This window comes from Haliaeetus albicilla, chromosome 2, assembly GCF_947461875.1.
Source record: "Haliaeetus albicilla chromosome 2, bHalAlb1.1, whole genome shotgun sequence".
Taxonomy (NCBI): domain Eukaryota; kingdom Metazoa; phylum Chordata; class Aves; order Accipitriformes; family Accipitridae; genus Haliaeetus; species Haliaeetus albicilla.
This window is the reverse complement of record NC_091484.1, coordinates 80,679,088-80,703,870: the sequence shown is the minus strand read 5'-3', so window position 1 is coordinate 80,703,870 and position 24,783 is coordinate 80,679,088. Positions and strand designations below refer to the sequence as shown.

The 24,783-nt window shown below is 56.3% G+C and overlaps 1 protein-coding gene across 3 annotated transcripts in view; it reads right to left on the bottom strand.

The window, feature by feature from the left end:
- The window catches only part of AGAP3 (ArfGAP with GTPase domain, ankyrin repeat and PH domain 3), a 150,962-nt gene that overhangs the window by 104,720 nt on the left and 21,459 nt on the right, over positions 1-24,783 (bottom strand). The window contains exon 1 of one of the 3 annotated variants that reach the window (XM_069778538.1): positions 2,897-3,806. The exons of the other annotated variants lie outside the window; for them this stretch is intronic. Coding sequence (XP_069634639.1) covers positions 2,897-3,743 — 847 coding nt within the window. The 5' untranslated portion in view covers positions 3,744-3,806. Of the gene's footprint in view, positions 1-2,896; positions 3,807-24,783 lie in introns of those variants that run through there. 3 annotated transcript variants of the gene reach the window in all.

Genomic DNA, 24,783 nt, shown 5'->3' with positions numbered 1-24,783 from the left:
GTCTTTTTCGGGTAACAAACTCTGCATTGCCCTGATCATCCCTCCCCATGCTTGGTCCCAGCTGAACCCCTCCAGCAGCACGGAGCAAACATTACCCATGTAGTCCAAAGGAGGTCTCAGCAGGGCTGTGGGAGCAGCACTGAGACCATCCTCCTGACTCTCCAGTGGGCCAGGCTTTTCGGCCCTTGGTTATGTCTACACGGCAGAGTGCAGCGCTGGATAGATATCTCAGCTTGCTATAAACAAAATACTCCAAGTACTGGAAACCAGGTAGCAGTGTTGGCTTGGATCTCTGCCTGGACTCATATATCCAGCTTTTCCAAAGAGCTGATAACCGCAACTGCAGCTGCACCCCCTCGGGAGGGCGTGTTGGGACTGTTCAGCAGCTTTCCTAGGGCTAAGGTGGGCAGCACTAGCATAAAGCATTGAAGTTTTTGAAATGTTGAGAGCATGTTAGAAACACTATTGGCCTGCAAGTCTGAAATAGGAACGGGGCCGGGACGTCCTGAGCTGCCGCATCCAGCAAGTCCATGTTGGAGCAGTACTAAGGTTGTGTGCACCTCCAGCCTATGGTGTCCTGGCTTAGAGGCTCACAGCTCCCATGGGAGTGAGCCAGAGCCCACAGACCAAAAACGCTGAGTGGAGAGACAACGGGGAGACAGGACAAGCAACAGCGACTTTGGTCGGCAGACTTCACCGCTGCTTCTTCACATCTTGTTGACCCCAGGAGGACATAGCTCGACAGGGTACAGAGGCCTGTACCGCTTGTACTGGGTACCAGGCAGATAATGGCAAAAATGGTGTTCCAAGCAAAAACCAAGCCAAAGTGTGACCTTTGCAGCTCCAGCAAACAGGGCTCGCTCTGCTGCAATGAGCCACAGTCCCAAGAGGCAGTCTGGAAAGGTCATCCCTGAGCTTGTGCCTTCAGTACAAGCCATGGCAGCAAATGCTAACCACCCCGACACGCAGTGGTCTCGCATTAGCTGGCTGGTCACTGCTAGAGAGGGCTCCAAGCCCCAGCGAAGCCTCAGAAGGCTCTCCAGCAGATGGACCCAAAGGGACCACCCACCTGTCCCAGCAGAGGAGCCAGGGGAGGGGCGAGGACACTAACACAAGCGCTCATCCTCAGCTGCTCCCCTGGGAATGTGGCCACCGGGGCCGGCTTGCTGCTGGCGCAGCTCCCGCTGGAAGCCGCCGGCAAGCAGGAACAGGCCCCCCGCTGCATGGGCAGGGCCCGGCCCTCCCTGCCTGGATACACCCACATTCCCCAGCCATGAGCACAGCCTCCCCTCGCCTGGGAACCTCCTGCCACCCAGCCAGCACCCAGCCCCGGGCACCCCTGCCAGCAGCAGGGCCCCCCGGGAGGAGCACACCGCAGGGGAGCGCGGCAGCAGTATCCCATCCCTTCACCCCGTGGCACACAAAGCAGCCTCGGCCACTGCCCGGTGCCTTCAGAGCCTCCAGGACCGTTCCCGGGAAGGCGCAGCGAGCCCCAAAGACAAGGAGAACCGGCAGGAACGAGCCCCCTGAGCTCCCCGCACAGCACCCGGGTGGCAGCAGAGCTCAGGCTGCCAGCAGCGCTGCTCCTGTGCTGGTCCCTGGAGCCCAGCCCTCCTGGAAAGCATCCTGGGCACAAAGCTCTGGGCAGCTGCTGCCTTGGGAGCGTGCAGATTCCTCCAGGAGCCCGCCAGCCTGCCAGGCCCAATCCATCCCTCCGGCACATGAGCCAAGCTGGGGAACTGCCTCCACGATGCCCCAGACTCCAGAGCAAAGCGATGGAAACACAGAGAGGCTCGCAGGCGCCAGAAAGCGGCTGCCCTGCCTCCCCGAGAGCAGCAGGTCCCGGCCCAGCCCAGCCCCCAGCTCCGTGCGTGCAGGCCAGCGTTCAATGCCTTAAAAAGCCTGGGGATGCTGTTCTCACCTCCCAGCCCCTGCCAGGTGGCAGGGCTCACTCGCACGTTCACTTCTGCAGGGCCGGGCACGCTGCACAGCCAGGGAGCGGGACGGAGCACAGGGGCACAGGCAGCGCAGCACCCGCACGCCCGGGCAGCCCCGACACGGGAGAACAGCCCACGGCAGTGAGGCCAAACACCAGACAGTGGAGCACCCGATGGCTGCTTCAGCTGCCAGTTCCCCCATTGCGTGCTCGATCCTCGCAGGGGTCCTGTCCGCCCTCCCCAGCCGGTCCCGTCCTCTGTCACGTCACTCAGGATGCCACCACCGCTCTCCGCAAGCTGTCCCGCACCCAGTGAGCACCGCCATGCTCCCAAACACACAGGGAAGACCCCACTAGAGCATCACCCAGACAGAGCCCGGCACCAGAAAGCTGCTTATGGGAGGGAGGCGCAGGCATGTTTCAGTGCTCCCCAACCCCCTCGTGCTGCTCTGCACCTCTGCTCTGGCAATCTCCCAAACAGTTCAGCACTTGCTCAGGAGCCCACTAACAGGACTCCCACAGAGTTTTGGTTCCCTCCGCTCCCCTGATGCTGCTGCACGAGGCTCAGCTCTCCCTGCCCTTGACAGGACACCACCAGGGCAAGAAGGATGTGGGGCACACGCGTTCAGCTCCCAGAGGTCTAGCCAGCAAGGAAACCTGGATCCCCGCAGCAGCACCGCCCAGCTAGCCACACTGCAGCTCCTTTAGCACCGACGACGACGGCAGTGCCCACAGCCACCGGGCGCTGGAACGCGAAACGGCCCCACGAATGCTCACGCTTCCTCGCTATGGCCGAGGTTTCCTGAGCGCAAACCCCACGGAGCACCGACCGGGCCGCAGTCGGGTGCCGGTGCCCAGCCCAGGACCTCGACTGGGACAGGCCACGGCCACCCATCCCCGCAGACCCCATACACACAAGGGGGCTCTCGCCGGGCCAGCGCCGCTCCTGCACTCACTTACCCAGCGCTCGCAGCGGACCGCTGCCCAGGAAGACGGGCTCGGCACCACTGTGGGGGTCCTTGGAGCAGGCGCTGCCGGCGCTGCCGCGCTCTCGCCTTCGGAAGCGGCTCGTGAGAAGTCTCCAGAGTCCCCCCGCCTGCCCGGGGTCGGCATGCAGCCTGCCCCCGACCCTGGCCAGCTCCGGGTAGAGCAGGTCCCGCTTGCTGGGGCAGGTGTGCAGAGAGCTGGCATCCCCCTCGCTCTTGGTGCGGAGACGCGCGGGGCGCAGGAGCCCCCCCGACTCCGAGCGCCGCAGCTCGTGGCCCCGGCGCAGGCGGAAGCTGAAGCTTTTGCGCAGGGAGCTGAAGTTCTTCCTGGGGCCGGGGCTGCTCCGGCCGCTGCCCCCGAAGAGGTTCCAGCGGCGGCTGCCCCACAGCGAGCTCCCCCGGAGGAAGCCGGGGCCCTCGGCGGGGTGCGGCTGCCGGGCCGAGGGCAGGAAAGTCATGCTGCTGGGGCGCGGACGCTGTGCCCCGTCGGCCCCAGCAAGCGGGGACCCCGCGCCCTCTCCTTCGCCCTGGCCCTCGCCCGCCGGCCCCTGCTTGCGGGGCGAGCGCAGCCTGAAGAAGTCCAGCAGGCTGCCGCGGGCCCTGGCGGGGGGTGGCGGGGGCAGCAGGCCCGCGGCCGCCAGCCCGTTCCCCGCCGCGCAGAAGCTCTTGGGCCGCCGCCGCTGCTGCTGGGCGGCCTTGAGGGCAGCCTGAACGGCGGGGACGCCCTGCAGGTCCAGGGACTCGCAGACGCTGACGGCGCGGCGGGGGCTCGGCCGCGGGGGGCCCCGGCCCGCCTCGCTCCAGCGCCAGCCCTCCGCCATCGTCAGCTGCGGGGCTGCCCCATGGTCCCGGGCCGCCCGCCGCTCTGGGCCGCTGCCGGCGCGGGCGGCCGGTCCCGGGGAGGCGGCGCAGCGGGACCCCGCACGCCGCCCGCTGCCTGCCGGCTCCCACGCCGCGCCGGCATGCCCGGGCCGCGCTCCGGCGCGCCGCCAGCGCGGGGCTGGGCCCGCCCCGGAACGGGGCCGGGGCCGAGGCCGGGGCCGGGGCCGGGGCCGGGGCCGCCCCGCGCGGCCGCGCCCTCCCCAGGCCGCCGCCCGCCCCCGCCGCCCCGGGCACCGGGCGGGCAGGCGCTGCCCTTCGCCCGGCCCCGCGCAGCCGCCGCGGGCAGAGGCGGCGGAGCCGGCCCGGGGCGGCGCTCGGCTGCCCCCGGGGGCAGCGCCGGGTCGGGGCAGGGCCCCGTCTCCGCCCGGCCGCCCTCGGTGCCCGCAGCGGCAGCCTGCACCCGGGCAGCGTCGGCGCTGCCCGGCCGACCCGCGGACGCCACGCCGGGGCGCTTCGCTTCACCGACGGCCCGGCCCGGGGCCGGGCTTCGGCCAGGGCAGCACCGGGCGCCGGGCAGGGCCGCCCGCACCGCCCGCCGGGGTCGGGGCCGGGGCCAGGGCCGGGGTCGGGGTCGGGGTCGGTGCCCCCTGGTCGCGGCGCCGTGCCGGCAGTGTCCGCCAGGAGGCGCGGCGGTCCCGCTCGCCGCTGCCGCCCTCGCGTGGCTCCGGGTCCCGGTCCCGGTCCCGGTCCCGGCAGACCCCCCCACCCGCCCCGCGGGGCCCGGCCGGGCCGGTACCGGGAGATCCCCTCCCCCGTCATGAGCAGCACTACGCTCGGCATCCCTTGCAAAGCCTCAGCGCCGGCTCCCGGAGCCCTCCCGCCCCGCAGCTGGCTGCGGCGAGCGGCGCAGGGCAGCGGGAGGAGCGAAACCCTCCCAGCCGGAGCTTCGCTCCCGTCTTCCTCCAGAGCGAAGCGGTCTCCCTTGATCAGACACGCCATCGTTAAGCTCTGGCCCTCCTTCCGGGCCGTTTCTTCCAGAGTCCCCCACTGCACCAGCTCTCCTCCAGCTCTTCCCCAGCCCCCCCCCTTTGCTGCCTGCAGCGCAGTCCCTGTCTCCAGCATTGCCTCGGGACACTCCTCCTCCTCCTTTCCTAATGCCTTTTCCCTCTCCCTCGCTTTCCTCCTCCTCAGTGCAAGAATGATCTCCACTCCCTCTGGGGAGAAAAAAAAAAAAAAAAAAAAAAAAAAAAGGTGCTCGACTCCCCCTTAGATTACTTTTACCTTTCTGAAAGCTCTGTTTGCTAAACCAGCTGAGGTCTTCTGCCAGGAGAACAGGGAACATCTTAATATCCAGGGATTTTAATATCCAAGGAACATCTTGATATCAGCACCTCCTTTTGCCCCTCCTTATCCAGGAGTCTTTGACTCCACTGCCTCGACTCTCCTGAAATCCCACCACCCTTTTGGACTTTGCCCTCTTTTCAATCCCTCATGCTCCTTCACAGGATGCCCTCAAGATTTTCTTGAGCAACACCCCACCACCTCTCCAGTTCTCTGTGGATGCACCCAGCGCCGGTCATTGCCCACAGCCTCGGGACACAGCACAATCCCATCTCGCCCTGAGGCACCACCAGGTTCAGCCTTTCCCCTCCCCACGGCACAGCCAACATCTCAGCCAAGACCCTTCCTCTCCCTTCTCCGCCCTCTCCTAAGCCCACAGGTTCCACCATCCGCCTCCCCTTCCACTACCACCCCTTTTAATAACACAGACCACCACCACCACCACACTCCATAAGCAGAGCTATCAACCTGCAGCCTCCTCCCTTAGCTGGAGATCCTTCTCTTCCCTTGACTTTTTGCACCTTTCAGACAGTAAAATCTCTAGTTCAGCAGGACACCCTCCCAGCTACGTGGTGCTGAACACGTGGAGCAGCTAGCCAGACCACGGATCAGCTCAAAGATGCTCCTCCCCACACCATGTCAGTGCTTCTTGGGCACAAGATGGGACGCATCCAGCTCCCCTCCCTCCCAAGCCAATGGGCACCGACGTCTGAAACCGAGCAGAAGGCGCCTGACAACCCGCCAAAGCTACAGCTCTGCCATCTGTGCCAAGGTCACAGGAACACACGAGCTGCCAGACTGGATCCGACCCTCATCCACATCATCTGGTGTCCTGTCTCCCAGGAGCAGCCACACTGCAGCGAGGAGAGATGAATTCTGCAGAAAGCAATTACGAGGGAACATCTTCCAAAGAGTGCGGAACACCAGACAAGGCTGGCTGCAGAGACCGTGGCATCTCCATCACTGGAGATGTCAGAACCGATCACACAGACGTCTGTCAGGAGTAATTCAGGCACAGGTAACCAGCCTTTGGGCAGGGAACCAGACCAGTAACCTCGCAAGCTCCTTCCCAACTGCGCTTCGCACAGCTCTTTGCTCCAAGGGACTGGAAGTTGTTCCTGTAATGAAGCGGGACCATCTATATTCATCCCTTCCCAGAATCCTGGGTTTAACTTCTACTGTAATAATGCCAGATGGTACACCTTCTATACAGATCTCATCTTTTTAAAATATTCTGGCAAGTTCTGGGCTTTAAGGTATCAGTGAATCACAGAAATATCTGCTGGAAGAGATGAGGTACCACACACTCCCCTGCCGAGGTGGGACCAGACGTGCGTGGATCACCTCGACAGGCATCTGTCTGACCCATCCTTAATGACCTCCCTAAGCCCAATGCAGTACTGCACTGTCCTCGCTGCTCCCATTCTTCCTCCTCCCACGATCTTATCCAAATCCCCTTGCCTGCAGATAAAGCCAATTACTTCTGCCATACCCTTATTGGCCGTGAAGAGTAACAGACTGCATTCTTCCCTACAACTTAAACGTACTGAGAAACACAGAGTGTTCCCCTCAGCTGGCATCATCTTCACTGTCCCACCGAGGATCGTGTTTTTGAAGCTATTATTGTTTTTAATTCATTCCCTTCAATTCTCTACTGTTTGTCTGCTACCTTTTTCTAAATGCAGTGCCAGAACCTGGGCACAATACTCAGCTGGGGCCTCCAGCAGCACTGAGAAGAAATATACATACAACATCCATATTGCTACATCCCAGGAAGATATTGGTCTTTGCTTATGTAACAACATAACGATATTTTTACCTAATTAGCCTGTTAAGAGGCAAAGGTTTCCATATGCTATATACATTGATATGATCCCCTTGGCATTATTCCTACAGAAAGAACTAAAGACATTTAAAATAAAATAGAACAAAACGGAGCCTCAGATACAACTTCTAGTCGCAGAGGGCTGCAGGCAGGGCGCTTGCACCCAAGGAAGGGCTCAAACCCTGCCAGATCTCAACAGCACGTGGGCTCTGGCTGCCTCTTCAGCCACCACAGCTGAAACAGCGACCGAGGGAGGAACTGTTCTGAGAGTGAGACCAGGAAACCAGAAGCCACTGGTGTTTAGAGACAGCCATCACTGAAATATGCCCCACACACCTGTAAGTGTCTCTTCTTAGGCAGTTTACTCCATGATTATACTGGCTTTGACTGGTGCTGTGTGCATATCTAACGCAAATGAAAGATTACAATTCACCCGCCCGGTGGGAAGGTGGCTGTTGCTGGAGTCCCCTGCGACACATGCGTCTCTGGAAGGAGATGAGCCCCAAGAGCTGGGATGTAACAGGGACATCGTGCTTTTGCAATCCTGACCTGGGGCAGGTGCCTGGGGACAGAAGCAAGTCAGTCTCTTACCAGTACTTTTATGAGTCACACTCGTGTTACAAACATTATGGCAATGAACATCTGGCTTAAATTAACAAAAAGCCATGAGAGGCTAAACAACAGCTGCACTGGAAGACAGTCCGAAAGTCAGGGAACTTTCCACTGCTGGCTGGTCCCCAGTGCGAAGTTCAGGGTGGAGCCCCGAAACGGAAAAGAAGTCTGAACTGTGACTGGTCAAATGCTCCGCTGCATTCCTCCAGACCCAACTGGCACTGATATTTCTGCTCCAGCTGTCTGCCGAGGCAAAGGTTTTGTTGCAAGGGGACGTTCAGCCTGGAGGATGGGACAGCTGCATTCACCATCCCACCTGGGTTTGAAGGTGCTGTCACTCCGCAGAGGCGCCCAAGTCTGGGACACCCACTGCAGCAACCCACACGTCCAGCATGGACGAGGGACCGGCACTGCAGCATCTAAGAACGCCTTGGCAGCTGGGAATGGAGGAATGAGGTCCCCAGCACAGACAGAGCTATAAGTTTTCAGCACCCTGGCAGCAGGCAGATGCCAGCAGCAGACCAGGAGGACAGGACAGACGTTAGCCAGCCCTGGGACCTATGTGCTAGCAGGGCTGCAGAGTACCTGAGGCCAGCAGCCCCATGCAGACTGTGCCGGCGGTGGGACCGTGGGCAGGAGACCCAGGTTTAGTACCGCTGCCCAGGCACTTGGGCCAGGCTGGGGGATGCCCAGGACCCCCAGCACACGCTCTCCAGCCTGACCCACGAAACCGGCGAGAGGCTGGAGCAGCAGAGCAGGAGGGCTCCGTGCAGGGCCACCGGCCGGCGACCGAGCCCATCCACAGCTGCAGGAGGACCCCAAGAGCCATGCCAGGACCGTGCTGGAGCTGCCAGGCTCTGCAGACCAGCTCCAGCCGGCTGGACCGCGCACCAGGAATACTGATGAGGCTCTGCTCAAACAGGGAGCGTCCGGGGGCGCGGGCTCCGCTGCCCGGCCATGGGGTGTGCAGCGCCACAGCCCCCGCAGGCCCACGTCACAGCCCGCGCTGCCGTACGCAGCGCCCAGCCCGGCTGCCAGCGCGTCAGCAGCAGGCAGCGCGTCGCAGCCGTCACTCGGGGAGGCGGTGGTGGGGGCAAAGCCCTGCCTGCTGGCCCCACAGGGCAGGGACAGAACCATCCTCTGCCCTGACAGGAGGAAAGAGAAGGAGACGGAGGCGTTTCCCTGGACCCTGAGCGGAGGGACGCTGCTGTTCGCAGCTGAGTTCAGCCACAGCCAGGCCCTGGGTACAGTGGTGGGGCTCCGGAGACTGCAAATCACACCAGCTCCACCGTGATAACCCTTTCTGGTCACCCCAACCAATCCATTCGCAAGAGACGATATCCTCACCCTCTGCACTGACAAAATGTCTGCCAGCCCAGCAGCGCCCTGCAAATCCCCAGGGTCTCAGACTGGAGAAATGAGGCGTTGCTCCAGGTCCAAGCTCCATCAGAGCCCCTCACTGCCCTGCCTGCCAGCTGGAGCCCCTGCGCCCGCCTGTGCCCCCTCCCTCTGCCCTTGCCCCCTTCGCAGCCCTGGAGCCGAGGGTTTGACACCTGCAGGCCTGACTTTTGATGGCCTTTTGAAGTGAGAGATCACTCAGAGCAGGCTGTTACCTACAGTTTCCATGGAGAGAGGAGGAACGGGCCCAGCCAGCAAACAGTTAACAAAAGCCAGGAAGTAAACAGAAAAGGCACACAAGAGCCTGACTTCAGCATCAGCTCTCTCCCTCCTCCCACACGCTCTGCACACCCCCAGCTCCGGTCCTGCCTGCAAACCTCGCCATCGATGACGAGGAAATTACCACTTTCTCCCCGCTGGGATCCATAGCACTGAAGCAAACCACCTCCTTCCTACCCGCTGTGAGGTCATGCCCATGTCACCCAAACCACCCCGCACCACCCCATCCCCGCAGGACCACGCATGCAGGGCACAGGCACCCCCTCGCCCACGAAGAAGTTGAGCACCAAACGGTCGCCAGCCCACTGGCGAGGGCAGCCGTGCTGCGGACCCCGTAAGGGCAGCCATGCTGTGGAGGAGCCAGCACCCGCACGCTGCAAGACCGATGCAGAGACGGAGCTTCCTAAGCCGGTCCAGACCCCGATGCCACAGGGAAGCCCTGGAAGATAAGGCTTTGAGATGTTATCTCCCGGGCGTAACAGAAGATCAAGGCAGCAATCACTTCTGCTCATTAAACCACCCCCCCGGGCACTTCTGCAAGCAGGGAAGTTAATACCAGTGTTCTGACTAAATCTCAGTCTCTGCTTAGCTGCAGTTAGTCTGGTACCTCCACTCCAAGCCACGGGGCAGACTCGCCGTAATGCCAGCGCAGGCACCAGGCTGTTCCCAGGCTGTATTTATGCAGTCCTTCCGTGCTCCTCACCGGCCTTGCAGGAGACGCTCGAGCAATGGCTGCAGGTACGAGCAGACTCAAGGTGATTAGGCTAGACATTGTGAAATCTCCTTGGTATTTTGAAATCAGAAGATAGAAGCCCATGTGAAAATCTGGGAAGAGGACTAAAGGAGACCTCTTCAGGTCCTCAAGCCCAGCCCTTGCCCTGGCTTTAAAATCCCTCCCATAATCATCATTTACGACACTGAAAATCCTCTAGCTTATTCCAAAAGCAGCGCAGGAAATAAGTGAAAAGAACAATACCAAAGGGGTGAAACTAAGAGACGGACAGTGTAGAAATAAGACTCAGAGGACAGGTAAATAAATCTGGAGGTCAGGAGGAGAACGCAGCCTCCTGGCCAGGAGATGGAAGAGGCTGAAAAATCCCCCCCTGCCTTGAAAGAATGGCAGAGATCCTGCAGCAGCCTACGAAGGACGGCCGCAGAGCCAGCTACTCGGCAGATCAGAAGGGCAGAAGAGACCTCCAGACCTTACCAGCTGAAGGCCAGCCCTCACAGAAAGGCTAGAGAGTTTGCTGAGAGGATTAAAGCCAAGAAGTCTCCCAAGGAGGGAGCTGCACAGGGGAGAAGCCCCTCTTGCCACTTCCCCATCAAGCAGCTGGCTTGGGGCAGCGCTCCCTGGCCTCGCTGGGGCATCAGGACACCCATGCAAAGCGCTGCCTGCAGCGGGAAGGAAACTAAACCCTTCCTGGGTACAGAAAACCTCAAAAAGGAAACAGTCCTACCCCACAACTGGGGAGAACCAGCTGTGCTGAACACTGATGCTGAAGAAAGTCTGTGCAACGTGTGCGGACCCTGCCGCTGCCCTCGAAACACCTTGCCACCCTTGCCCTGCGCCGGTGAGGCCAGGCAGCGCTCGTCCCACCAGGACAGATTAGGGGCCAAGGCTCAAAGGCCACACGGCCACGATGCAGCGCAGCAGTGTGCAGCAATGCACAAGTACGGCCTCTCTGCCCCACTTCTCATTCTACCTGAGCTGTCTTTTACATGTGACCGCAGCATTGTCATGTTCACGCGCCCAGTGGATAAGGGACATTCCTACACCCGTATGAAAAGCTCCCACCCTGGCAGAGGATGGAGCCTGGATCCCCCAAGCCAGGTCTGCACCGACCAGACAGACCGCCCGTCCTCAGGCCCTTCTCATTCTGTTGCATGCAGCATCGCTCAGACACCACCAACAAAGTGCACAGGAATTACAGGAATAGCGGACACCAGCAGAAGGTAAGACTGGAAAGGCATTCAGCTCTACAAAAAGGAGAGAAGCCCAGAACCCCAAACGGGATGTTCCCAACAGAGCTTCCCAAAGCTATCTGAGACCAGTCCTCCCTGGAAAACATACAAAACAAATACACTGTAAGAAGCCATGAAAAGGTCCTGCCCTTCTTCCCTGTTCCCTCCAGGCACCTGCTCAAGAACAAGAGAGGAGGTAAAGGAAGTATTTTCAAAAAACAAGCTAAAAAGCCACAGAGACTGGTAACAAGATGAGATGCTCACATGGAACTAAGCACCCCAACAAATGCCTTCAAATACCATTTTACCTAGTGCTTCTACCTCATCAACCTCCCAAGGAACAGCTCAGTGACTAATAACATCAGCACACAAAGGCAGAGATTGTTTTGCCACAAACAACAAGAGAGTCAGTGGTGAGAGCAGCATTACTAAACTCTTCTGCATCACACCTGGTGCAGGGTAATTACAGCACTCTAGCCAGCAACAAAGTTCTCTAGAAAAGCCAAACCAGCTTCCTCCCTGCAAAACAGGCCACAGACCCTATGTTTTAGCTTAAACTCTCATTAGCAATTGTTTTAGAAAAGGAAATATAACTCTTACAATGTTAAAAAACGTAGATGTCATCTGACATACGAAACTAACATTTACAACAAAATGGTATTGGTGAGAATATGCATTTCATTAAACCCACTCACATCTTCAGGTGGTGCAACAAGGACCTCAGAGCAAGCCAGAGCAAGCCAGAGCCAGCCTCGAGCCCACAACGCAGCGGCATCCTGCAGCAGGTGCCGAGCCAGAATCCCTGCTGCAGGCTGGACAAGGGTTAGATGTCTCCTCCTTGCTCCTGCTACCACCTAGGTACAAGGGTCCCAGGCTTTGACATGGGGAGCCCAGAGAGGGAATTCCTGCACAGGTCTCGGCAGGCAGGTCGGCATCTCCTCCCACTGCCCTCCCCACGGACACACGGCTCACTCACAGGGGCACGGGGCAGCTCCCTTTGACAATCCGTCCACGCTTACAGTCGAGTTCAGTTTTATTTTCATTACCCGATTGCCCATTACCTAACTTAACTTTAGGTGGCCTTCCAAACACCCACCAAGCCATGTGGTCATCATCCTCAGCCAACAGAAAACTATAAGGCATTTGCAGAACATGAACTTCAACAAAACATTTCATACAGTGAAAAGGGGAAAAAAAAAAGTTAACGTGAGAAAGGTGGATATTAGTGTAACAACTGTGAAGTTTTCATCTACAGGTTAAATAGACCAAGCGCTTTCAGGACATGGGCCCACCACCACTGAACTTCCAGTACCTCTGGTTGCTTGTATTTGAGAAAATAGCTGAACTCTTCACTGCAGTGTGCAGGCTGTGACCCAAAACTGCCTCCATGTCCAGGACAAGGGAGGTGGCAAACGCAACACCAGTGTTGCGGAGCAGGTCAGGGGGAATCCCAGGAACCCTGGACCAGCCAGCTAACATCCATAATAGGAAAATCGGTGAAAACAACGATGAAGAACAGAGCAAGCAGAAAAGTAAATAGATGTAACGTCCTGGAAAAGAATCAGTATGGATTTTGCCAGCGGCTTTCACACTTTGCAGAAAGATAGCACCTCCTTTTGAAAGTGAACAAAACCATCTGAACTCAGGAGATGCAGCTGGTCCAGCTGCACTGTGGACATCCAGTGACAGCCTGACCAGGTCCCTCTACCGAACGCTCTCAAGTTTCTCTGGAAGGAGAAGGGGAGCCCTTGGGTGGATAAACAGCTGGTCAAAAGGGGAAGAGGACCGCCAGAAGGCCACTGTCTCAGTGAAGGAGGTCACCAAGGCAATGCCAAGAAACTGGTGCTGAGAGCTGTGCTCCTCCGGACACCCATGCCTGGTCTGGGCCAGGGGCAAGCGGTGGGGCGATGGCTTCGGCGGGGAGCACTACGCTACCAACGGCATCAGTCCTGGGCACCTGTGGGGCAGAGCTGCCCAGCCTCCTGGGAAAAGCAGCTGGGCCAAGGAGGAGCGCTGGGATTCAAGGACAGCCATGCCCATCGAGATGAGGACCCTGACTTCACAAGCAAAACGTGGGTGCTGAGCCAGCTATTCCTGCCCAGGCATGGAGCCCTCGGCTGCGACGGGCAGCTCGGCCACAGTCAGACGTGTAATGGCACGGAGGAGGAAGAACAGGGAATGGGACAGAGAGCACCATTACAGCACTGTATAAAATCCATGCTTTACACCCACCCTGAATGCCGTGTTCTGGTCCCCAACTCAGTACAGACATGAAGAGCTTCAATGAAACGAAAAGAGAAGGATCTGTCAGCCCAAGGAGGCAGCCGAGGGGGGTGAGACTCCCAGTCTACAGCTGGATCTCCAGAGCACTGCACAGGTGAGTAAGAAACAGTGTCTTCCAAGAGAAGAGCTGGGGAAAGTCGGATTAAACTGGGGAGTTTCGAAACAAAGCGAGGCACTTCTTGACATGCCGTGCCATCAGGCTGCAGACTCCCTGCCACAGGAGGTTGTGGATACCCAAAGCTGACCCAGTTCCCAAGCAACTAAATGAAATCACAGAAGAAAATCTAACCAGCATTATTAAATCTGCAGACACTACCACTGGCACAGGAGTCCCTCAGCCATACACCACTAGATGCTGGGTCAACCAGGGAAATTTACTATAAGCTCCTCTTGGTTTCATCCAATTCCTGAGGCATTTGCTTTCAGACATCTTCTAAGAAGATACTGGGCTAAACCGAACTTTGGTCTGAATCAGCACAACCTTCCTCAAACGGACCCTCTGACCACCCTCATAACCCATTTCTGCTCCTATTTCCATCAAAGTCCTCTTCCCCATAGCAGGCATCGTCCAAAGCCTCCTGGAGGAAATCTCAGTCATGCTTTACACAAGGACACTGCTGTTTTTATCTCACATATTCTCCCTGTGTAGCGCAGGGCTGCACTTGCGATTTTGATGGATACACCACTCAGTCTCTTGCTCCAAGAAATGCCACAGCCTAAACCAACCCAGGCTATGACTTCAGAGTGAAGAGTACAGCACGACTGCAAGGGGAAATAATACCAAGTAAGCCAAACTCCCATTGCAGTTTATTAGCGTGGAGCTCTAAGTGAACTTTCTCCGCAATCCTGGGAGTCTCAGACCCAGCAGCTACCAGGTAATGAGTTCCTCAGATCCCTCCGGCCCTGGGGATCACCCTGCCCTCACAGCAGCTTAAGTCGGATCTGGGCTTTCCAGGAGAGACAGACCAGAGAGGGGCCCAGCAGGAACGTGCCCAGGAAAATGGAGACCACCGGCTGACCAGGGCCATGGACCATCCAGAGCAGAGGGGAGGAGAAGGCCAGAAAGCCCATCGATCCTCGCCCAAGCAGGGCTACAGAACCAGAGGCTGCAGGAGAGCGGTGTCCATTGGACAAGGACGATGTGCTCCAGCACCACACCAGCACAGACCTGTCCCCACAGCCCGGCCAGCTGAGGAGCTCCCCATCTGCTGCTGCTCGGCCAGGGCCCCCTCCGGCAGATGGGGTCCCCAGTCACCCTCGGACCACCCCATCCACAAGCATCTCCCAGCGTCACTCCCAGCTGTCACCCAGGATGGGGAAGGTGGGGAGACCCGAAATCCAGAAGCCGAGCGGTGGTTTCTGTGCAGGGCCCTCCCCTGCACCCGAGCGAGGCTGGGCTGCCGCAATCCTGCGACCACCAGGGAAGGGCTGGGGAAGCCCCGGCTCCGCGGCAGCTGGGCTTTCCCACAGACATGCGCCGGGCGCCCCGTGCCAGCGGAGCCCGGCGAGACTCAGACCCCAACGGCAGCGCCCGGCGAGCCTTCTAACAGCGAGACCATGGCGGCTTTTTGAAGGACATCAGAGGGCACCCGGCACCCTGCTGCTGTTCGTGGCCGGCAGTGAGAGGAGGCGATAAAACACGGGACTAAACACTTATTTAGCTATGCTTTATTTTTTAATCCTGCTTTTACTGTAATCATGATCAGAGTTTTTAATTAAAATGTTTATAATGTCAGTTTGTGAGCGGACACTGACAGCACTCAAGAGCTAACAATTGTTTTGCAGATCAACTCCTGGGGTCTCAGGAATGACCAGTAACAACTCAAACTGTTCCAGATCCTGTGCCGTTGCTCCAAGAATAGGAAGAATAACCCTGCTTTCTGGCCAAATTCTAGCTTGTTAATTAAGCCTTCTTCTGCAGGGGCAACTAGCCCAGCCTTTCACACACTCTCCTCACTGCTTAACGGTTTCCAGCCCCGAAGCAGCTCTCTTCCCAGCCAACTAAACAAATACAGCAAAAACACCACCAGTGTGCCCAAAGCAAGAAAGCATCCAGCATGAGTCTCACCCCAAAGCCACAAGCCATGCTTCAGAGACCCACCGAACACCAGGACACTGCCAAGGGCCTTCATGCCTTTCTTTCCATGGGACATCAGCGGGGACGGAGGGGACGTGCAGATGGGGCAGAGGCTGCTGAGGAGCGGCATGGCACAGCTCTGTAACAAACAGCAAGCAGCTCAGGAGGACGAGCAGCCTCCCAGGCTCTCTTCTCTGCTCTGGCCTGGCAGCCAAAAAGCTCCCACGACAGCTGGGAGAGCTGCGAACGCAAATGCCTCGAGACCAGCTTTGAGCAGATGTGCTCACCCCTTGACACCCTGCAGCACCGCAGACCAAGGGGTGCGAGACCCGGCTGACTGCCAGCAACCGTCAGGAGCCGAGGCAAGATGGAGCAAGCCTCACGTAACAGACAGCTTTCCCTTGACCCTGCCCTGGCTGCCGACCTTCTGCAGGGCCCCGAAAACTGGCCCTGCTGTCGGAGAGAGGGAGAGAGAAGCTGAGAAGCTGCCCCACGCCTCGGTGGGAAGGATCTCCTGCGGGGACCCTGGCAGTGCCCACCATGAGGGGCAGGGAGAGAGGTGGGCTCAGCAGGTCCGGGCAGAGCTGCCCCAGCCAAGGCCAGCCCCACAAGAAACCCGACTTACCCATGCAGAACAGTGCCACCAGCTGCTGGGACCCCCACCCACTGACGGGGCTGGTGAGGGTGGAAATCACCAGAGACTGAGAAGGGAGCTGGGACACCAGGAATATCATTCAACCCTCACCTGCCTGCTCACCAGCCGAAATGCAAACCCACCCTTGTCCTAAGGGACTGCTGTGTCACCCAAACAAAATGCATCCAGCACTACAGCGGATGATCTAACCACCAGAAAGCAGACAGCTGGGAAGCGAGGAAAGGGGTCCAGCCCTCCCTGCCAGCTCCAGAGCCCCTTCCCACCCTGGCACGGCACCGCACTGACCTGCCGATAACCGCTCCAGGGGTGGCCGGAGGGGACCCTGCAGATGTTGCTGCAGATGGGCTGAGCGGGGCCGTCCACAGTTTTATTCTGAGCTTATGATAATCCTTAATCACCCGCAGGCTGTAACACAGCAGCAAGAGAGGAGCTCTGTATCCTTATGCTGACGGAGCGCTCGGGAGCCGGACACCATTGCCAGTGGATGAGCACGGGGCTACACAGGCAGCCCTCCGGAGAGGGGAGAAGGGGCTTATTCGGGTGGTCAAGCCCCAGTTCCCAGGAGTCAAAAGCAGTGAAGAGAAACACCCTGAAAAAATTCCTTCCTCAAAGACCAAAAGGGGTTACCAAAGGCCCTCCAGTTCTCAAAGGTGAGCTCCCTTCACACCAGCTCACTTCTGGTACAGCTTAGGCAGGTGCGTTGGAAGATAATTCAGATTCAAGGGGAAGCACTCGCGAGCCAGCAGTGCCAGCCATCCCGTTGCCCATATGACATTACCTCAGGCCTGCGTGCACGCGATTTCTTCCCGAGTAAGGCAATGCTTTGTGGAAAATATACAAGCACTTAATTAAAGGCTGCATCAAAACTCATATGCAAAAGAGCCCAAATGAGGACGTAAAGGCAAATGTAAATTTTCACAAGGTTAGCTTTCAGAACCAAAATAATGTTTGCTTTGTTTTAGTGCAGTTTTCTTCTTATGACTTCTCTCTTTATGTAAAAACCGAAAGTTTTATCTAACTCTGCCAACCCATTTCGCATAATCTAGAGAGCTTGAACTACAAAACTGTGCTACCGTGGTACAGCTGCTGCCAGCGGAGCTGCAGATTTGGATGCTGTCATCAGATGGGGATTGCGACCCAGGAAAAATGGCCGTACTGCCAGAGCCCCCAGGCTAGTGCGCTCTTTCTTAATTCCCCCGTACACACACCAGCCCCATCAGCCCCAGTGTGCAAGGCTGTCCTGGAGGAATTCCACCCAAGCGCCTTTACTCCACTGCCTGCGTCGCTGCTCTGTAGCAGCAGTGCTCCTGCATGACACAGGGTGTCCAGCGTGGGCTCCCGGGGCAGGAGAGGCTCTGCAGCATGGGGGGCCAGGCAGGGCGCTCGGCAGGAGGGGAAGGGAAGATGAGGGAAGGCAGACCCCTCGAGCAGCCTCACCATGCGGTCTGTCTCCATCCACGCACACCATCACACACACCAGCACCTGGGCGAGAAGAGCTCTGTCAAACACAGGCATTTTGGGTTTCTCCCCAAGGCCTCTGCACAAAGACCAAACCATCAACCAGATGGGAAAAAAAAAAACCAAAACAGAAAAAGAAAACGAAAAAAACCCAAGCCACACACAGCAGAAGGTACTGGCCTCCCACCTGCATTCTCATGTTCTCACAGTCCCCCAGAGGCTTCTGCAGCAACCACAGATGCCTCAGCCTGCGGATGGCTCATCCTCCCCTAAGGGAACGTGTGCCACATCGCACCCGATGGTCCCGGGAGGGAGCAGCCTCTGTGCCGCTCTGCCCCGTCCCACACCGCTCTGCCGCACTGACCCTCGCCGCTCTCGGCATCTCCCCGCCAACGCAAAGTCCCAGCGGAGCCTGACGAGTCCCCACTGCCTGACCGCAAAGACGTGCAGAGGAAGACTTCAACCACACCGGCACTGATATGAACTTCCCGTGCGGTCAGGGCAGGAGGTGACAGCTTCGGTCGCCGCTCACCACCCTGAAACCGGCTGCTCTTTAGCAGGAAGGACAAGGCAGACGTCTTCAGAGCTGAGCTGCCAGGGGGAGCCGGGGGGGTGCTGGGATCACCAGCAGTACCGAACCATTCTTCGGGCCAGCAAGAAGACCTTTGTGAGAAGAGCTGTCACCAGCTGTCCCCCAGCACACAGATGCGCCTGAGGAGGTCTCCCCCGTTTGCTGCAGAGCGGCTGGTGACTGACAGGCTGTGTGCTGGTGCAGGACAGAAGGGCGTCCGCCTGTCCCTCCTTCACACCAAAGTTCAAGGGCTGCTTCTCCTTGGCCCAGAACTGTGGTGCTCCACCAGCACGGGCAGGCAGAGAGGGTGCCCACCTGCAAGGGAGGAAGAGGACATATCCCCTCCTCACTTCCCAGCAGCAATGGGCTGCGCAAACCCGGAGCCGTAACTGCAATGTAATTGCTGCCTGGGCACAGTGAAGATCCTGCCTGCAGCCCAGCCAAGGGGCAGCGGCAGAGGGGGATCGGCATTATCTCCTTCCGAGCGCCCTGGCGAGCTGGAGCTGGGGCAGGCAGCAGACAGGTGCTGCTCCCAGAGCGGCACAAGGCCATTCAGGAAAGATTGAACCCCCATGAGCATCTGCCCTGGCCAGCTCTGCCACCCCGCACAGCCCCTCACGCAGCCCGGCAGCACCAGATACTCCCTGGCATCTCCTTCTAGCCGTGCCAGGCAAGCAGCTCCGGCTGCAAACAGCTCCCGCTCCCTCGGCTGGGCTGAGTGCAGGGCAGTGTCGCCTCATGGCTCGGCGAAGGAGCGGGAATGGTGGCTCTGTCATGGACCGCCATCCTGCGAACCACACTGGAAGGAGCATTCATTTATGCTCTCCCCAGAGCCAGTCTCTCAAGCTCCCACTAATACACACATCTTCTGAGAGACCCCTGTGCCCAAATCCCCTTCTCTGGACCAGCGCCTGCCCCAAGACCACAGGGCCTCCCAGCCATCCCAGCCAAATCTGGCTGACTTATCTTTAGAAAATCCCATTTGAGATCCCTCTTTGTCCATGCACCCCATGCTGCTGGTGCCTGATGAGTCCTATGCCGGCCACCCAAAACACCCCTGGCACCCCTGCCACAAGTGGCCCACGGGACATCTTCTGCCTGCTCACCTCCCACTGTCCCGCTCCGGGGACTGGAGGAAAGAGGTGACCTTCATATGCCCCCCTCGCCCCTGAATTACTGCCCTCACCTCTTCAAAACACTGGCCTTATTTACAGATGGCATCTTTCAGCTTCAGCCTCTAATCACCCTTTTGTCTGCCAAACAAAGGGACAGCTATCAAAATCCTGCTTCCTTAAAGATATTTGTAAGTCTGATCAAGTAACTTCTCAACCGTCTCTATGATACAGCAGGGCTACTCAATTCCCCTTCTGTGGGTACATCCTGCAGTCTGGCCATTAATTCACCAGTCTTTCTGAATCCTCCCTAGTTTCCCAGTGCTTTTCTTCTGCTACAGACACAGCAGAACTGGGCACTGTCCCAGCAGGGATCATGCCGGTGCCACACCTCCTTCTCTCCCGCCGTATTCTCTGCAGATAACCACACACAGAGAGAATCCACACTACCCCTTCTGTCCTCAGCACTGCACTGGAAACTCATTTTCCACTGATGAAAGAGCATAGTTCCTCAAGTCTTCCCAGTCTCTGGCTCTCCAGACACTGCCCCCCACTCTCCCACCTCACTGCCTGGATTCCTCCCACTTTTGTCACTTCACATAACCTTTATTAATTCAATCACCATTCTTGATTATTTTTTTCCCAGCAATCGATACAAATGCTAAATGCTACAAGGTGAAGAACAGATCCCACAAAACCCACCGCAAACCTAGCTGCTCAAATACAATTTTTATTTACAACTACATACTGAGGTCCTAATTCTTACTCCATTTGACATTTCACGTTGGCCATAGACTCTTCCTAGTTCCTTCATCAGAAGGCCACTCTGTCCTAAACCAAATATCATAAAGAAGTCTAAACTTGTTATTTAATCATTAACACCTGTACCTAAACACTCTGCTCAGGAGTTGTGATCAGCGTTATGGAAAACAGATCCCATCAAACCATGTTGCTTGGCACTCATTTCCCCTCCTTTAATTCTTCAGTAATTCGGATTACATCAGCCACTCCGCTGCTTTCCCAGGGATCGATATCAGGCTAACTGTATCATAAATACCTGAGTCATCCCATTTATCCTATTAAAGGCTGGCACAGCGTTAGCCTGCTCCAGTCTCAGTCATCCTCTCATTCGGGAGCCACCAAGAGGCCAGTGATCAGAGAGCTCCACTGCCAGCTCCCCAAGGGCTGCTGGGTTGCAAGCTACCCAAAGCTGGGAATCTTAAAATACCTGATTTTGGTAGCTGCTGTTCAACACTGAACAACCATTCGAGGGAAAGTATTTCATCTCCCCAAGCACGGGACGGAAATGCTTATTCTGCATGGTTACCGGCAACCTGTGCATTTTAGTCAGCCATGGATCAACACTGTAGTTAAAAAACATCCCTGTTCCTACTAAACCTCGCAATTCCTGATTGCCACCACCCAAGCTGGATACAGACTGCTACTTGTGTCTTACTCGTTCAGTTTGCTCACTTTCAGTCTTGGTTTATGTTCTCTAATACCAACCTTTTCTCTGTTAACAATTAATAGATGTGCCACCTCTTTTGTATGCCAGGCTGAATTTTGAAATAGTGCAGCCTTCTTCATTAATTGTGGGATTTGGGTGTTTTGGGCACAAACAAGACATTCTTTAGAAATGCGTAATTATTGCTTGCATTTTTTATTTATCTTCTTTCTCTTAAGTACTTCGGCTCATAACTTTTTTTTTTTTCGGCTTTGTGACATCAACCCTTCTAAAACAAATAGTAACAGGCAAGTGTCGCACAAACACCATCACCAGAAAGAGCACTGCATCACTACTCAGCCTTTCAGGGACAAAGAGTCGCGGAGCTACGGAGGGCTGTAAGGTGAAGGGGAACATCCTGCCCTCCTTTCCCCATCCACAGATGATCTGGTACTGAGGAAGGGGCTGGGATGGCTCCCAAGAGATCCTTTTGGTGGAGGTATAGCCAGAAACACTACTGGGAACCTCCCCCAGGGATGCCCAAGGCTGGCACCATAGTGGTACCATTGGTAACGCCACAACACCAGACCCAATAACTCTGGCATTCACTGTGCGATGCTGCTCACTTCTAAAATCAGCGTATGACCAGAGCACCAGAATATTGTCTGGCAGGAGCACCAAGCAGATGCAATGGCGGTTCACACCTCCACCTGACCTCTTTATCTCTTTTGATGTGGTTGGTTCTGTGCTGTGCTGGGGACAAGGTGGGAATGAACAGCACTGAGCCATCAGGGCTGGAGGGAGAGCGCTACTGGGGAGCGAGTGCAACCACCGCCCCACGAACAAAACACTTCTGGATGGCACATGGGGAGGTTTCGTGGGGGGAATGAGGATGCCCAGGGCTGGAGGGCTCGCCCTGGAGGAGAGGCTGAGGGAATGGGCCTTGCTCAGCCCAGAAGAGAGCTGCTTTCAGCTCCCCATCACCTACTGGGGTCCTTGAGGTGGACTGAGCCCTGATTTGCACAGGCAGTCAGACTAACGTAGGCATCTAGGAAGAGCCAGCATCGCATTAAATACTGCTGGGCTGCTCAAGGGCCACAGTGAGCTGTGCTTCAAGAGCTGAGTCCCCTCCACCATCTCCATTTGCTCACAGCTACCTTCCAGCTTTCCAGTGTTACGGGTGACAAGTGAGCAAGCACACCAGCTCTCTGCTGCCTGGAGAGCTTACCGCAAAACTCAGGAGGCTCCAGGTACTGAAGCACTTAGGAAGGCAGGTCTGGATCCCTACGCTGAAGTCGTCAGAGCAAACACACACACAACTACAACATTCACTCCATCTTTAAACATCTTTGACATCCAAGGCATCCCTGCCCAAACCACAAATCCTCCCTCAGCCGGTGAGCGGCACCGCAGGCTGGGAAGTCCTTAAAGCAGGAGAGATTTTCCACATGGAGCCGTGTGCCAGCACCGCTCAGCTCTCCCCGTGCCTCTGCCACCGAAACCTCACTGTGCCACTCGCGCCAGGGAACGGCGGCAGCGGAGACCACGGCGTGCTCCCCAGGACCAAGGCTTCCCTCCTTGGGAGAAATCTGCACTGAAAGGAGGCGGCTGCACAGCTCTTGGAGAGGGAACATAAAAGCCGCTGGAAAGGAACCGCAGTGGCAGCAGCACCTCCCAGGACCGGGATCCAGCCCGCAGCAGGAGCCAGCTGCAGGTCCCATGGCACGGCACGCCGCGCCGCGCTGCCGGAAAGCCAGCAAACAGGAAACCTGCCTGGGCCTCGGACACACAGAGGAACGGCCAGCTGGTTGAAAGGAACTTCAGAGAAAGAACAAATTAAATCAGGCTCAGACAAAAGACTCTGGTTCACAGAGAAACCTTTGCCCAGCCGGATGGACAGAGCGAGTCTCTCGGCAGGCAGCACGTCCTCATTCTGCTGCAGCTCAAGCTGTGGCAGCCCCAGAGCTTCAGGAGGAGGAAGGTGCTAGAACAAGTGCAGTGTTTGCAGGCAAGCACAAAAAGAACCAGAAAAAAAAAAAAAAAAATCAGATCAGCTCCAAAGCATTAGTCAGGATAGCAGAAGCAAAGACAAAGCTTTATGAAACGATCTTAAAATCCTGAGTAACCAGGTGACAGAACAGTAGTTGATCGATGTAAAGTCGCATGCTCAGAAAAAAAATTATTTCACATAAACAATAATGAGCTCCAACTTCTTACCACTCAAATGAAATCTTGAGGTTATTCTAAACAACTCTATGAAAACATCAGTTCGCTGCTCAGCAGCAATCAAAGAGGAAACACAGTACTAGCAATTACTAGGAAAAGGATGAAGCACAAAACTGGGAACATCATGATGCTGTCGCACCGATCCATGGTTTGAAGGCTGTGCACCGCTCGAGTGCTGTTCCTCACCGTCCCCAGCGCTTCTGACCCAGATCTCAAAAACAGATAGAAGGGAACTAGGAAAGGTACTGAAAAGGGCAGGCAATGATCAAAAGGACAGAACAGCTTCTATACAAGGAACCTGAAAATGAAGATGGCAAAGGGGGAATGAAGTCTTCCATGTCAGGAGAAGAAAGGAGAAGGCCACCAGGGAACAATTTGTTCACTGTTTCTTCCAAAACACAAACGAGGGGACATCAAATCCAATTAATCAGGAGGCAGGTTCAAAACAGAAAGAGATCTGTTCATATAAAACATGGCTAAGCTGTACAATGCCTTGTCAAGAGATGTGGATGCCAAGCTAACACACACTCAGATGAGGATTAAGCAAATTCAAGGAGGAATGCTCCATGCAGAACTATGGAAACATGGAGATGCTGCTTTGGGCTCGGGAAATCAGTGACCGACTAATGGCTCCATGCTGGGAGAACAAACAGCCCGCAGTCCAGCTCGTGTCCCAGCCCCCAGGCACAGGCCGGGTGACAGCAGAGGCCAGGGCGATGGGCTGAAGAGCCCACGGAGCCCCTTTTGCGATGGCATGGCAGGCGGACTCACCTCTCCTCTCCCCTGAGGGCCTCTGCATGTGCAGGCAGAGCTGCTGGCAGTATCTGTGGTTTAGGTTGTCAAATAGTCACTGCAGCAACTGAGAATCAGGGCCTTCAAACTTTGCCAAACTAACTATTCAAGCTGAAATTTTCCATGCTTGCTCTCTGCGTTAGGCTGGTATTTTTAGAAGTTTCAGCAAAAGCAACTCAGACATTTCCAAAAATGAGGTTAGGGAAAAATAAGGTAGCTTTGCCAAAGTTGTACATTTTTCCAGCTTTGAGTTACTTGAAGAGCTAATCAACCTCCACAGTTCACAGCTGGAACCAAGGGGCTGGCTTGGGGTCATCCTTCGTTCAAGAGATGATTTTTGCTGTCTGTAAATGCACATCCGAACCTGGGGGGGAAACAACCCCTCTGAGAGTTGCTGTTCACACTTCTCAGTTTCTGTTGCTGGATGCAAAAGAGACCCCTTGCTCTTAATTCAAACTAATACAGAAGGAACCTGCACACCAGGGAGGCAACTCAGCCTTTGGCTTCCACACATCAACGACTCAAGCTGAAGATGCACAACAGCCTAAACGTTAGGTTGGGCTACACCAAGATACAGGCTGCAGCAGAACAGTTTCTATCTCAATCTGCTAGATGGCCTCCTTGCTGACAGCCTAAAAAAAAAAAAAAAATTAAAAATACAAAGAAATACAACAGCACTTTTGATTTTTAGCACCTCAATTTTTGAGTGCTTGATTTATAATTTTATCGCCATTGCTTAAGTTTATTTGAATGCAAACAGTTGTATTACATACGCAGTCAGGCTTTTCAGCTGAGATTGAGGACGACTCCTACTGAATCCTGTGTATTTTGTCACTGATAACAGATTACAAAGACAGCAGAGATCGTCCCTGTGCCACTCAGTTGCACTTGCTGCACAGCACAGGTTAGAAAAACCCCCTCAATAAATTGAGCATCAAAATCATCTCTTATACCTGAGCTAGCACAGACTTTTACCTGCAAAGAAACACCAGGCTTTGATTTG